Genomic DNA, 13,141 nt, shown 5'->3' on the forward strand with positions numbered 1-13,141 from the left:
ATTCCTGGCAGGTCACTGGGGTCTCCTCTGAAGGACCCAGGCCACATGCCTGCATCCCTGCCTTTTCCTTCCAGCTCTTCCCCTGTGCCCACCCACCTTGCATGGAAGGGTCTGCAGACACCCTTCCGCCACCAGTGCCCGGGGCCCAGTGACCTCTTAGAGTGGTAAAACAGTGTAGCCCCTGCCTTGTCCTCATCAAGGGCTCTGCTTATGGACCCCCCGAAATACACAGAGCCCAACCTCAGTGCCAAGCGGGATTGATTCCTGCCCTTCCTCCTTCCACTCTCATGTGGCTGTCTAACTGCTCCTCCTGCCTAAAATGTCACTGTTCCCATGCCCTAGCAGACACAGCTCAGACCTGTCCTCCTGGGAGATCCCCCATGCAGGGTTGGATGTCGGCTCCCACAACCTCTCAGCCTCTTCCATCACGCCGCCTCTCACGTGGGCCGGGATTGCCCTAGTAGCAGTGTGTGAGCTCTGTGGCACTGAGTCGCTTGTCCCCAGCCCTTGTATTCGGTGCACGGTGGGTTCTTGTTGAATGCCTGCGAAATGAACACAGACAACCGAACGAGCGAGTGTACACAGAGGGCTGGTGTACGAGCTACCTATTCCTGCATGTCAAATTACTCCAGAACTTAGTGGCTTGAGACAGCAATAATTACGTATTAGCGCTCACAGTTTTTGTGAGTCAGAAGTGCAGACGGGGCACAGCAGGGACAGCTTGTCTCTGCTGCAGAATGTCTGGGCCCTCAGCCGGAAGATTTGAGAGCTAGGAGCTAGAACCGTTTAAACCAGGGGTTGGCAAACTGTGGCCCGTGGCCAGATACAGCTCACCACCTGTTTTTGTAAACAGAGTTTTACTGGAACACGGCCACGCCCATTCATGTGCGTACTGCCGTGGTGACTTTCCCACTGCAAGGCAGAGTCGGGAGGTGCAGTAGATCCGGCGGGCCGCAAAGCCCGGGGCATTTACTCTCTGGCTCTCGTAGGAAAGGTTGGCCGGCCCCTGGGCCTGTTCACGTGTCTGGTGGTGGATGCGTCAGCGGTGAGCCTGGCTGAGGCAGTCAGCTGGGACCTCACACGGGCTCTTCGTGTAGTCCGGGCTTCCTCACAATAGAGTGACTGAGCTCCGAGGGTATGTGTCCTGAGGGAGCACGTGAGGCAGACCGAGCAGGCTGGTGCAGCCCAGCATGATTGGATGTGTGAGGAATCCGAGCAGCCTCCTCTGGGAGGGCACGGGTCCAGAGAGGGGTCTGGGTGGTGCTGCACAGAAGCCTGTGCAGAAGCTCCAAGACGTCGCATGCGCGTCAGGCAGTGAGCAGTTGAGTGTTTCTGCGGCGTTGGAGTTGGGGGCCAGGAGTATTGAGCCAAAAGATGACAGGAGGTTAGACAGACGTCCAGCCACAGCGGGCCTCCAGCTCCGGGCTTAGAGGCTTGGAGTTCGCCTTGACGGTACCAGAGAGGCATTAAAGGCTTTCAGGAGGGGAGCACTCTGGTTAGAACTGTGTCTTAGAAATGTCACTCTCAGGGCCTGCAGGTGGCATGGTGGATAAAAGTGCTGGACTCCCACATGGCCGACCGTGGTTCGAGTCTTGGACATGGTGGCTTGCTTTCTCACTTTTCCTCTCTCTCTGTCTCTTCTGGTCAAATTAAAAAATAGTAATAATAACAAATAAATGTAAATAAAATATTTTTTTTAAAAAAGAAATGTCACTCTGGCTGCTATGCGGAGGATGGGCTGGAGAAGGAGGAATTAGTGCAAGAGATTAGTCAGTTTTTTAAGGTTTATGTTTCTAGGTTTTTGCCATAGGGCATGTGCGTTTGCCGGAGAGAGAGGGAAAGTGAGAAATCACCCTCCAGGGCAGATGGCCATGCAGCAATCCCTTCTCCATTCTTCTGAGATTTTGACCGTGTACTCACATGTGATTTTCAAGCCCCCGGGTCTGTGGCTTGAACTGTGGTCAGCTATGTGGGAGTTCAACGTCTTAACCACCACACCACTTGCTTTAAAGCCCCCATTGAGTACGTGAGAGGTGGCTGGGGGAAGAGAAAAGGGACAGACTCGAGAAACATGAGGAAGGCGAGGGCAGTGGGGATTGGGCTTGAGTCCACATGGAGGTGGCAAGAATAGTGCCATTGTCGCCTGCTGAGTAGCTGGGTGGGCTGGCCCTCCCTGACACGAGGGCTAGGGCAGGAGGTGGTGAAGGGCATGCAGTGGTCAAATCCTGGGCTGTCCCAGGGAGAAGGCGGGGAGGAGGAGAAGGGCTGAGAAGGGAACCCCGGAAGGGCAGCTGGCAGTGTTCGGAAGGCTGAGAAGTAGCCCCAGGGATTAAGAAGGAGCAGCACGTGGGCCAGCAGGTGCTGCAGAGGTTAAGGTTCTGGCTCCCATGTGACCAACTGTGCAGTTTAAGTCCCAGACTCGGCAGCTTGAAAAACCTCTGGGCACGTGTGTACATTTCCAAAATCCTGAGAGGAGACTGGAGAAGGGGTTGTAGGGTGGCCATCCCTTCTAGGGATGTGTCACACACACTCTCTGGCGAGCACATGGTCTATTACAAAATAAAACTTAAAAAAGAAAAAAAAAAGAAAAAAACAGAAGGCAAGAGTGCAGTGTCCCAGAAGCCAGGGTGTGGGAGGGGGTGAGCGATTTATAGTGCAGAGACTCAGAGGGAGGGCCACTGGCTGTGGCAGGTGGAACAGCGGTCCTGGGACCAGAAGTGGTTCAGTGGGCTGAGGAGTAGCCAGCGGGGCACTTTGTAATAGGGAATCCTTTTCAAAGCCGTGTGTGCAGGAGACGGTGGGCAGGGGCACAGCCTGAGCGGAGAGGGCTGTGGGCTCTCAAAGGGAGTGCTCCCGCGTCCAGTCTGGAAGTCACCCACAAGCAGGTGAGGCCACGTTTCCATAGCAGAGGCTCCAGGGTTAGGTTGGACTGAGCATTTCATCACAAAATGCAAACCCTCCTGGACACAGAAGGGGCCCTCGGTTAGCTTGTCCCATAGCCGAGGCCCTCACACCTGTCACCACCTCCTGACCCCCTCCCTGCTGCCCCTCCTCCGTGTCTGATGGCGGCAGTGTCAACGCCAGGGTTAACGGGCTCTCTTCTCTTGCCCTGCTGTTTTTCCATTTTTGTTTTCTCTGCAGGTTCCAGTGTCCCCAGTTGCCCGAATATCTCAAGTTAGTTTTCAAAGTTCCCGCGTGGGGGATACTTTGGCTTCCGTGTCTGTTTCCACTCCTCCACTTTTTCTACCCCCTCTCCGCCGCCTTTGAATCTGGTCTCTCTCCTCCTCCTTTCTTGCTGTCCTCGTCTTCCTTCTCTGCCCTCCTCTCTGCCCGCCTTGCTTTCTCCAGTTCTGTTTTCTCTCCTCCTGGCCCCGACTGTCTCTCTGCCTCTCCTGTCTCTGATCTGTCTGACACCTTCCTGATGCCTCTGCTTCCTGTCCCCTGTCCATGTCCACACCTCCCTCCTCCTCTCTGCCTCTTTCTCCGTGCCCCTCCGCGTCACTCTGCCATTGTCTCTACTTGGTGGCCACTCCATCCACACTCTTCAAGCCCAGGGCAGTGATGTCACCGAGTCTCCCATGGTGGCTGGTGCCAGTGAGGGGCAGGAGGGCTGTCAGGCAGGTGTGATGGGACACCAGCTTCCATCCTGTCATGGCTGCTGACCTGGGCTCCAGCACCAGCCTGAGCAGGAGGAAGCCTCCCATCCATCCTGAGACCTGCCAGGCAGGGCCCTGCTGCCCTTACTCAGCACACGTCACCTGGACATGCTCCCACATGCTCACGGCACTCACACCGCCCTCGCCCACCCTCCAGCCACTGTGTGCTCCGCCATGCCTGTCGCCGCCGCATGTGCTGCTGTCTCCATGTCACCAGTGCTGAGTGCTCCATGGTCACACGTGTTCACATGTGCACATACATACACTGGTGCTGTCTCTACCACCCCTCTCATGCTGACTGCCCTGCTCCTCAGGTATGCGCGACCATCCCCCCATCCCCATCACCGACTTGGCCGACAACATCGAGCGCCTCAAAGCCAACGATGGCCTGAAGTTCTCCCAGGAATACGAGGTGAGACGTCCCCAGCCCTCCCATGTGTCTGGCCCCATGTCAGCTCCTTCCTTGTCCCAGGTGCCTGCTGTGGTTGGGGGGGGCCTAGGCTGCCCCAGAGCACACAGAGAGAGGGTCTGCAGTGGTTGGGAGCTCTGTCTGCCAAGGCCCCACCCATACTCTCTAAAGATCACCCTCAGCAGATGCTTCAAAGGCTGCGAGCCCCCCAGGGTCAGACACTCAGACACGTGCCCAGACACTCACAGACAAGGCAAAGGTCAAAGACACAGACGCAGGGACCAGCAGTTAGCGTAATGGCTATGTCGCTGGACTCCCTTGTAGTCGACCGTGGTTTGCGTCCCGGACCCGGTGGCTTAAAACTCACGCCGGGCGCGTGTGCGTGCGTGCCCAAAATCCGGAGGAGAAGGGATTGCGGCATGGCCATCCCTCCTGGGGGGTGATTTCTCGCTTTCTGTCTTTGTCTGTGTGGCGAGTGTATGCGCCCTATAGCAAAATCAAAACAAACAAACAAACAAAAAGACACAGACGCAGATCAGTGACAGCAGCCATGACAGCTGGCATCTATCAAGAGCTCATGCCAGCCAATTTCCCACAGCCTCGTGAAGTGGGTACTGTTACCCCGTCTTACAGATAAGGAGGTGGGGCTCAGACAGCTGATGAGCAGTTGAATCAGGATTCAGGACCAGGCCTGGCTGATGCCCTGTGCCCTGCACTTGAGGGGTTCATGTGTGTTCTCTGAGTGCACAGCTCAAGAGCTGGGGTGTCAGAAGGCTCTAGGCCCTTATGTGCTCATCCCGCTCTGGCCTGGGCTCCTGCCTGCTGGGGGCAGACTCTAGGACTTGAGGGTTTTAATTCCACCCACAGCTGGTGGCAGGAGATGACTGAGGCTGCCAGCTGGGGAGGGGTCTGGTGAGGGCAGGTGGTGCTGAAGGAGAGACCTGTCCTCTCGGGGAAGTAGGTGGAGATGTCTTTCTGCCTCATTCCCACTTGCCCAGCACCTGGCCCAGGCCTCGGTACGTGATTGAGGGGTAGGTGATGGGTAGGTTGGCTTGGCCTAAACTGTGAGTGTGCACTGCTTCCGGTCAGATGTCCGCCATCCACCAAGATGACCCTCCTGTGGGCTGTAGGCCAGGGCAATTCCAAGGGCTGCGAGCCAGGTTTCCACAGAGGAAGCCGAGCTTGGCAGGCGGATGGACAAACATGTCTGCTGCAGAGAAGCCTGTGGAGCCCCCAGCGGGGCCCTGCTTTGCCTCAGGGTGTGCTGCAGGGTAACACAGCTTGTGATCCTGCCCTTGGTTCTTTGACCGGAAGACCTGGTCTTCTGCCCATCCCACACCACGTCCTACACCTGCCCAGAATTCCATCCGCCGAGACTCTGGCTGGTTGTCTGGGCTCACAGTGGCCCCCTTTCCACTTTTACCCACTTCTCTCCTCTGATCTGAGCTTTCCTTACAAGACCTCCTTCCTCTGGGAAGTCTTAGCTGGCCACGCAGGGTTGCCGTGGGCTCTCTCTTAGCCAGGATCCCATAGCGGTTATCTTTCGCAGTTGGTTAGTCACTCATCACACGTTTGTGAGCACTGACCACGTGCAGGCCCAAGCTGGGTGGTATGGAAGTCTGCAGGAAAAATGTCCTCAGGGAGCCCAGCCAGGGGGGGGACACCCATGGGGTCAGCATTGAACATGTGACTGCGACAACTGCCCACGTATAAAATGTGCCTGACGCGTGTGGGGAAAGCAGACTGACAGCACCAAAGCGGCCCGAGGGGTGAAGTGTACGGGTATGGGTCTCACGGCGCAGTGACACTGACCTGAGGAGGGTAGGAGGCTGGGCCAGAGTATGGAGGGCGTCGTGTGCTGCTCTGCAAACGCTGGATGGCACCCGCCGGTAAAGCGAGGCTTAGACGAGAGTGCACTCACAGCGCTGCAGCGACTTAGTGCCAGCGCACCGGAAGTTCTCGCCATACTTAGCTGTCACCAGCTGCATCTGAGGTGCAGAAGAGCTGTGGAAGGCTTTCGAACAGGAGATTGGCGTTCAGATAGCATTTTAGGATCGTTCTGACTCCGTAATACAGGGTCAGAAATGAGCAAGAAGAGAGTCAGAGAGGTGTCCGGCCTGAGTGGGTGGCCTGGCTACGGCCAGTGGCAGCAGGTTGGAGACACTTAACGGGGAGGGGAGCACCAGAACATGGTGACTGGTTGGAGAGGGCTTGGAGGGCTTTTTTGTTTGTTTGATTTTTTTTTTTTTGTTGTTCACTTTAAGGGGTGTGTGCTTGCCAGAGAGAGTAAAAGGGAAAGTGAGAAACCACCCCCTGAGGGGGATGACCACATAATCTCACTTCGGTTTCCTCCTGGGTTTTTGGCCATGCACACACTCATGTCTGGCATGATTTTCAAGCCATCAGGTTCGCGACTTAAACCATGGTGAGCCATGTGGGACTCAGTGCCTGAACCACCATGCCATCTGCCACCCCCCCTGGGAGGACTCTGGAGGCCACGGGCAGGCTCCTGGCCTGGGCTCCTGAGTGAGATGGGTGGTGGTGCCTGTCACCAGGTGAAGTCCCAGCAGCAGAGTCAGGCTAGAGGCAAGCCAATTAACTCAGCTCTGAAAGGACTGAGATGGAGGTGGAGGTGTCCAGAAGGCTGCCGGAATTCAGCAGGGTGCTGAGGGCACAGTGGAGCTCTGGGCAGCTCCAGCACACAGATGTAAGGATCCCGCCAGCGAGGCCAGCAGGTGGCATGGTAGTTAAGGCACTGGACTCCTACATGGTAGCCTGGGGTTTGAGTCCCAGACCTGACAGCTTGCTTTCTCATTTCTCTCTGTTTTTCTCTGGTGAGCACTCATGCCCTATAGGAAAAATTTTAAAATAATAAATAAAATAGAAAAATATTAAAAAAAAAAATCCCACCCACAAATGAGGTTACCCAGGGAAGGTGGTAGAGTGCAAAGAGCCTGGAAGGAGCGCGGAGGAGCCCCGCGTCCTACCTACAGGACCTGCAAGGGGAGGAGAGAGACAAGGAACAGAGGGCAGCCAGGTGGGAAGGTATCGTGGCATCCAGAGCCTGGGACAGTGTGCAGTACCGCACTGGGGCTGCCATCACTTCCTTCCGGCCACACTCACTTCATTAATTGGGTGCAAGCCTTGATGACCTGTCCCCCCCCAAATCCTCCCTGAGGCCACTCAGGCAGGCGAGGGGATTGGGTACCGTGGTCAGAGGAGACCTTGCTCCACCACTTCCCTGGTAGGTGATGTAGCAGCATCTGGCTCCATGGCTGGAGGAGGTGGTGTGCACCTTCTCTGGCACCGTGGTTCAGAGATGGCTGGGCCCCCTCTGGGGAGGTAGGTAGGCCTTGGCTCTTACGCCATCCACCTGCTTCCTCTATTCCCTACAGTCCATTGACCCCGGACAGCAGTTCACATGGGAGAATTCAAACCTGGAGGTGAACAAGCCCAAGAACCGCTATGCAAATGTCATTGCCTACGACCACTCTCGGGTCATCCTCACCTCCATTGACGGTGAGCCACAGGCAGGGCCTTCCCGTCCCCTGGCCCTGCTCCCCGGGCGGCATTTCATCCCACACAGTGTGCCCTGAGTCTCCAGGGTGCATGGAGGCCAGCTGGGCTGGGCTGAGGTCCCTCCGATGATGCCCTCCCACACCCCTTTCTGTCCACAGGTGTCCCCGGCAGTGACTACATCAATGCCAACTACATCGATGGCTACCGCAAGCAGAATGCCTACATTGCCACACAGGGCCCCCTGCCAGAAACCATGGGTGATTTCTGGCGGATGGTGTGGGAACAGCGCACGGCCACCGTGGTCATGATGACACGGTTGGAGGAGAAGTCCCGGGTGAGGCATGCAGGGCCCTAGCAGGAGGTGGGTGGGAAATACACTACCACCAGCAGACAGCTGGCTCCTCCGCCTGTCCCTATAGACGGAAGTACCTCTAGGGAGCCCCCAGATGTCGCTTTCCTGGGGTGTTACTGTGCTCCTCAGAGACTGGGGTGTTCTGGGATGTCGCATGTTCCCCAGTGCTGGTGGGTGTTCATCAAATGCAGTCCCTTCCTGGGACTGTTCTCTGTGCCCTTGTTGCCGGCATGTTCCCGGGGTGTTTACGTGTTCCCCAGATGCCCGACAGTTCCTGGGGCATTACCACATCTCCCGAGTTAATTAGTGGAAAGAGCTGCTGTTGTCTGCTTGTGCACCGCAACGCACTGACTGGAACGTAAAATTTACAGAGCTTGAAAATGGCGCATAAACATTATGGGTAAATTTGGCAGAAAATGTGCCTGGTGCGATCTGGTCTTGAATAAATAATTTTCAATTACGACCCTCATTCCACCACCAGGGCAGTGGCGGCCACCTAGTGTAAGGACCTTATGTGGCTCTGAGAGCTCAGAGCCGGGGGCCTCGTACCAGATAGGTAGAGTCCCCCTGCCATCCTGCTTCGGCCCATCCGAGCCTCCGGGCACCCTCCAACACGTCCTCCCCCTCCATGTTTCCCGCCTTGCTTGTCTCTCTGCAGGTCAAGTGTGATCAATACTGGCCCGCCCGTGGCACTGAGACCTACGGCCTCATTCAGGTGACACTGCTGGACACAGTGGAGTTGGCCACGTATACCGTGCGCACCTTTGCGCTCCATAAGGTATGGCCCTGCCCAGTACTTGCCCCACACCTGGACCTGTGAGGGCAGTGCCTGAGTGGGGTGCTGGAGTGGGGGGGCGGGGCGAGAGCCCCCAAGATCGGAGGGTTAGGGGTTCAGCTCAGAGGTGTGAGTGAGTGTGACACCATCCCCCCATGCCGTGGGAACAGTGCCATGAGCTCCATCAGGCTGCCTCGTGTGGCTTCTAAGTCCCGTCAGGGAGGCAGGTGGGTGGCCTCCCTGCCCCGAGACTGCGGGAGACTTCTGGTCTCCCATCTCTCACTACTCTCACCTCCAGAGTGGCTCCAGTGAGAAGCGTGAGCTGCGTCAGTTCCAGTTCATGGCCTGGCCAGACCACGGGGTTCCCGAGTACCCGACCCCCATCTTGGCCTTCCTGCGGAGGGTCAAGGCCTGCAACCCACTGGATGCCGGGCCCATGGTGGTGCACTGCAGGTGAGAGGGTGCAGCGCCACCGGAGGGGCGGGGTGGGAGGGGCGGGCCTTCGCCTGAGGGGAGTTTGTGTCCCGCAGCGCGGGCGTGGGTCGCACGGGCTGCTTCATCGTGATCGATGCCATGCTGGAGCGGATGAAGCACGAGAAGACGGTCGACATCTATGGCCACGTGACATGCATGCGCTCGCAGAGGAACTACATGGTGCAGACAGAGGACCAGTACGTGTTCATCCACGAGGCGCTGCTGGAGGCCGCCACGTGTGGACACACAGAGGTGCCCGCCCGCAACCTCTACGCCCACATCCAGAAGCTGGGCCAAGTGCCTCCCGGAGAGAGTGTGACTGCCATGGAGCTCGAGTTCAAGGTGGGACTCAGGCGGCCTGCCTGTCTCGGGCCTGGGGGTAGCCTCCCATAGGGAGCCCTGCCTGACCAGTCCTCTCTCTCGGTAGTTGCTGGCCAGCTCCAAGGCCCACACGTCCCGCTTCATTAGCGCCAACCTGCCCTGCAACAAGTTCAAGAACCGCCTGGTGAACATCATGCCCTACGAACTGACCCGTGTGTGTCTGCAGCCCATCCGTGGTGTGGAGGGCTCCGACTATATCAATGCCAGCTTCCTGGACGGCTACAGGTCAGCGTGCTTGTCACTGCCCCACTGTGCCCTGTCGGTACCTAGGTTTGCACGCGGCGGAGTGGGAGCAGCCCAGAGATCGGAGAGAGCTGCGTGGAGCAGCAAGGACTTCCTGGAGGAGGGATGGTCTGAGTGGGCCCCGAGGGCCAGGCAGAGTTAGGGTAGCCTGGGGGCAGCAGCACCTCCAGCATGTCCAGTCTTATGTCCATGCAGACAGCAGAAGGCCTACATAGCCACCCAGGGGCCTCTGGCCGAGAGCACCGAGGACTTCTGGCGCATGCTGTGGGAACACCGCTCCACCATCGTCGTCATGCTGACCAAGCTGCGGGAGATGGGCAGGGTGAGCCCAGCCCTTCTTGTTCCCGGGGAACGCAGCCACCCAGGAGAGACGCCCTTCATTCTTCTCCTTCACACCCCAGCCCCCATCAGCATAGCCTCGGACCCCTCTTCCACCACAATCCTCTGAAACCCCGCTCTCCTGTCCCCTTGTTCTCTGCCTGATCCTGGGCTGGGCCCTCTGTCCACAGGAGAAGTGCCACCAGTACTGGCCAGCAGAGCGCTCTGCCCGCTACCAGTACTTTGTCGTCGACCCAATGGCTGAGTACAACATGCCCCAGTACATCTTGCGGGAGTTCAAGGTCACGGATGCCCGGGTGAGTGGACAGGAAAGCGTGCCTGTTTGCACTCATGTATGTCCACGACACTACCCGGGCACTCATGGTGTGGCCGCTGCCCACAGGGTACCTGAGCTCCCCATTCAGGAATCCCCAAGGGTGCACAGAGATTGGATGTGAGCTCATCTCCTGGGGTGGCCCCAAGCATGGCAACTTCATGGGTATACACACCTGTGCCATTGAACTGCCTCCCCAAGTCCAGTGGGGCCACTGCCTGAGACACCCTAACCCTGCCTCCGGCCACCTCTCCCAGGATGGGCAGTCGAGGACGATCCGGCAGTTCCAGTTCACAGACTGGCCAGAGCAGGGTGTGCCCAAGACGGGCGAGGGCTTCATCGACTTCATCGGGCAGGTGCACAAGACCAAGGAACAGTTCGGGCAGGATGGGCCCATCACGGTGCACTGCAGGTGGGCTGGCCCCATGGGCCCGTGGGGCACAGGCAGGCCCACTGCCGCCCAGGGTGAGCAGGACTCCTGACCAACCTGTGTCCCTGAGCAGTGCCGGCGTGGGCCGCACCGGGGTGTTCATCACACTGAGCATCGTCTTGGAGCGCATGCGGTACGAGGGCGTGGTCGACATGTTCCAGACCGTGAAGACCCTCCGCACACAGCGTCCTGCCATGGTGCAGACAGAGGTACGCAGACTAGTGTACAGGTAGGGCCTCACCAGGCTTGTCTTTGCACCCCGGGCTGCCTGTGGGCAGCAGTTGTCTAATGCATCCTTCACGCTGCCAACACCTCGCATAGCCTGCTCCACCCAGTGTGCCAGTGGGCAAGGTGGGGGAGGCGTGTGCATTTGTGCAGCTGCTCTGGACTGTGCACCAGCAGTGCCGCAGGCCCCGGTCCCGGCTGGGCAGAGCAGTCCCCATGGGGTGCAGTTTAGGAGCAGGTAAACGCGGCAGAGGTGACAGGGAACTTGCTCGATGTGAGGGCCTGGGAGATGGAAGGAGACAGACGAGCCTTCGGAAGTGCTTTCAGGTTTCCCAGGACGAGGCCTGGGTGGCTGTGTGGGTCTGGCACCTGCTTCTGGCCAGCACAGGTCCTCACTGACCAGCCCCTGTCCCGGCAGGACCAGTACCAGCTGTGCTACCGCGCGGCCCTGGAGTACCTCGGCAGCTTTGACCACTATGCAACGTAACTACCGCTCCCCTCTCCTCCGCTGCCCCCTGGGGGGCTCCGGAGGGGAACCAGCTCCTCTGAGCCATACCGACCGTCGTCCAGCCCTCCTGCACGGATGCCGTCGCTGGCAGAGCACAGCCCACGGGGATCACAGCGTTTCAGGAACATTGCCACACTTTCCGGAGAGCCCAGGACCCTGGGCGAGTGGGCAGGCCAGCAGGCGGTGCTATGGCCCCTCTGCCCATCAGGCCCGCCTGGAGCCCGCTTCAAGCTCTCTGTCCCGCTGCCGCGTTTCTCATGCTTCTCATGGGGTGGGGATGGGGACAAAGCCTCCTTTTTTATACATTAAATGGGGTAGACTGAGGGATTCTAGTCTCTTCCCTCTGATTTTTCCTTTTGCAAATTCTTAACTGCAGAATGGGCCACTGTGGGGGTTGGGATTTCTTTCTTTTTTTTTTTTTTTTTTTTTGGGTAAGGTTCTTGCCTTAGGGTCCATGCGCTTGCTTCACCTTAGATCTTTTTTTTGTATGACTTGACTGCTGAAAGACAGAACACGCCTTCCTCGTGTTGGGCCTGGGCTGCCAACCTGAGCAGCAGGGCCAGGGGGTGCGGCCGATCCACCGGCTCTTCAGCCCATCAGATGAGATCCTGTTTCAGCCAAATGCAGGGAAACACACTTTTCTCCTTTTTTTTTTTTCTTTTTCTTTCTTTCTTTTTTTTTAGTTTTTTCTTAAGAGCCTTTTTTAGGCCCCACAGACAGTGGTGGGCGGGGAGGAGATGGGAAACACACATCCCAGTTGTCTATTCCAGTGTGTGTTCAACATTCACAGCCCAGAACCACAGCTGTGTCTGGGGGAGCCTGGCAAGGCATTCCTCATCACCATTGTGTTTGCAAAGGTTAAAGCAAAAACAAAAAACACAAAAATCAAAAAAAAAAAGAAAGAAAGAAAGAAAAAGGAAACGAGAGAGTCGTTCCATGTCCCCTGCTTCACGCCCCCAAGAGGGGAGGCAACTGCCTGCACTTGGGGTGCCCTCTGGGCCCTCAGAGCCTCGTGTTCGATGCCAGCATTGCAGCATGGCGTGGTGTTTGCGGGCCGTGGGGCCAAGACAATAGCACAGGGCAGGGCGAGTGCCACGCCCCTCACACCTCAGGGCCAAGCAGGGCGGAGTTGGTCCTTCAGCTGCAGGCCAGTGGGCCGGGTGGGCCTGGTAGCACATGTCCTCAGCGCGGGCCAGATGGTTTCCCTCCCTGGTTTGCAGCTGTTTTCAAAGCCCCTGAGGATCGTCCTTTCCACTCCAAGATGCCCTCACAGACCAATGTGGCAAGACTACTGGACCTCTATCCATGGTACTATAACCAACCCTATTGGCTCGGCTGGCTGAGGGGCAGGGAGAGGGCTCATCCCGGGGCAGCACTATCTAGGAGGGTGAGTGGGGGCGGGGAAGGGTGCATAGCTCTCAGCTGGAGGACTGTCGCAGAGTCCCCCCAACTAACTAGGCTCAGTCAAGATCAACAATCCAGGGTTGGTGATGTTGGATGAAACATTCATTTTTACC

At 57.6% G+C, this 13,141-nt stretch overlaps 1 protein-coding gene across 4 annotated transcripts in view; it reads left to right on the forward strand.

Annotated features, from left to right (window-relative positions):
* Positions 1-12,047, forward strand: part of PTPRF (protein tyrosine phosphatase receptor type F) — an 88,740-nt gene extending 76,693 nt beyond the window's left edge. For 3 of the 4 annotated variants that reach the window (XM_027773907.1, XM_006153751.3, XM_027773908.1), the window contains 13 exons: positions 3,142-3,174; positions 3,971-4,068; positions 7,461-7,584; positions 7,743-7,918; positions 8,595-8,714; positions 9,010-9,164; positions 9,242-9,527; positions 9,613-9,791; positions 10,005-10,131; positions 10,319-10,444; positions 10,719-10,873; positions 10,965-11,100; positions 11,535-12,047. In XM_027773907.1, the coding sequence (XP_027629708.1) occupies positions 3,142-3,174; positions 3,971-4,068; positions 7,461-7,584; positions 7,743-7,918; positions 8,595-8,714; positions 9,010-9,164; positions 9,242-9,527; positions 9,613-9,791; positions 10,005-10,131; positions 10,319-10,444; positions 10,719-10,873; positions 10,965-11,100; positions 11,535-11,603 (1,784 nt within the window). In that variant the 3' untranslated portion in view covers positions 11,604-12,047. The remainder of the gene's footprint in view (positions 1-3,141; positions 3,175-3,970; positions 4,069-7,460; positions 7,585-7,742; positions 7,919-8,594; positions 8,715-9,009; positions 9,165-9,241; positions 9,528-9,612; positions 9,792-10,004; positions 10,132-10,318; positions 10,445-10,718; positions 10,874-10,964; positions 11,101-11,534) is intronic. The other variant, XM_027773909.1, reaches the window with a different exon arrangement.
* Positions 12,048-13,141: the final 1,094 nt, after the last annotated feature.

Source organism: Tupaia chinensis, unplaced genomic scaffold (genome assembly GCF_000334495.1).
Source record: "Tupaia chinensis unplaced genomic scaffold, TupChi_1.0 Scaffold000387_1, whole genome shotgun sequence".
Classification (NCBI taxonomy): domain Eukaryota; kingdom Metazoa; phylum Chordata; class Mammalia; order Scandentia; family Tupaiidae; genus Tupaia; species Tupaia belangeri.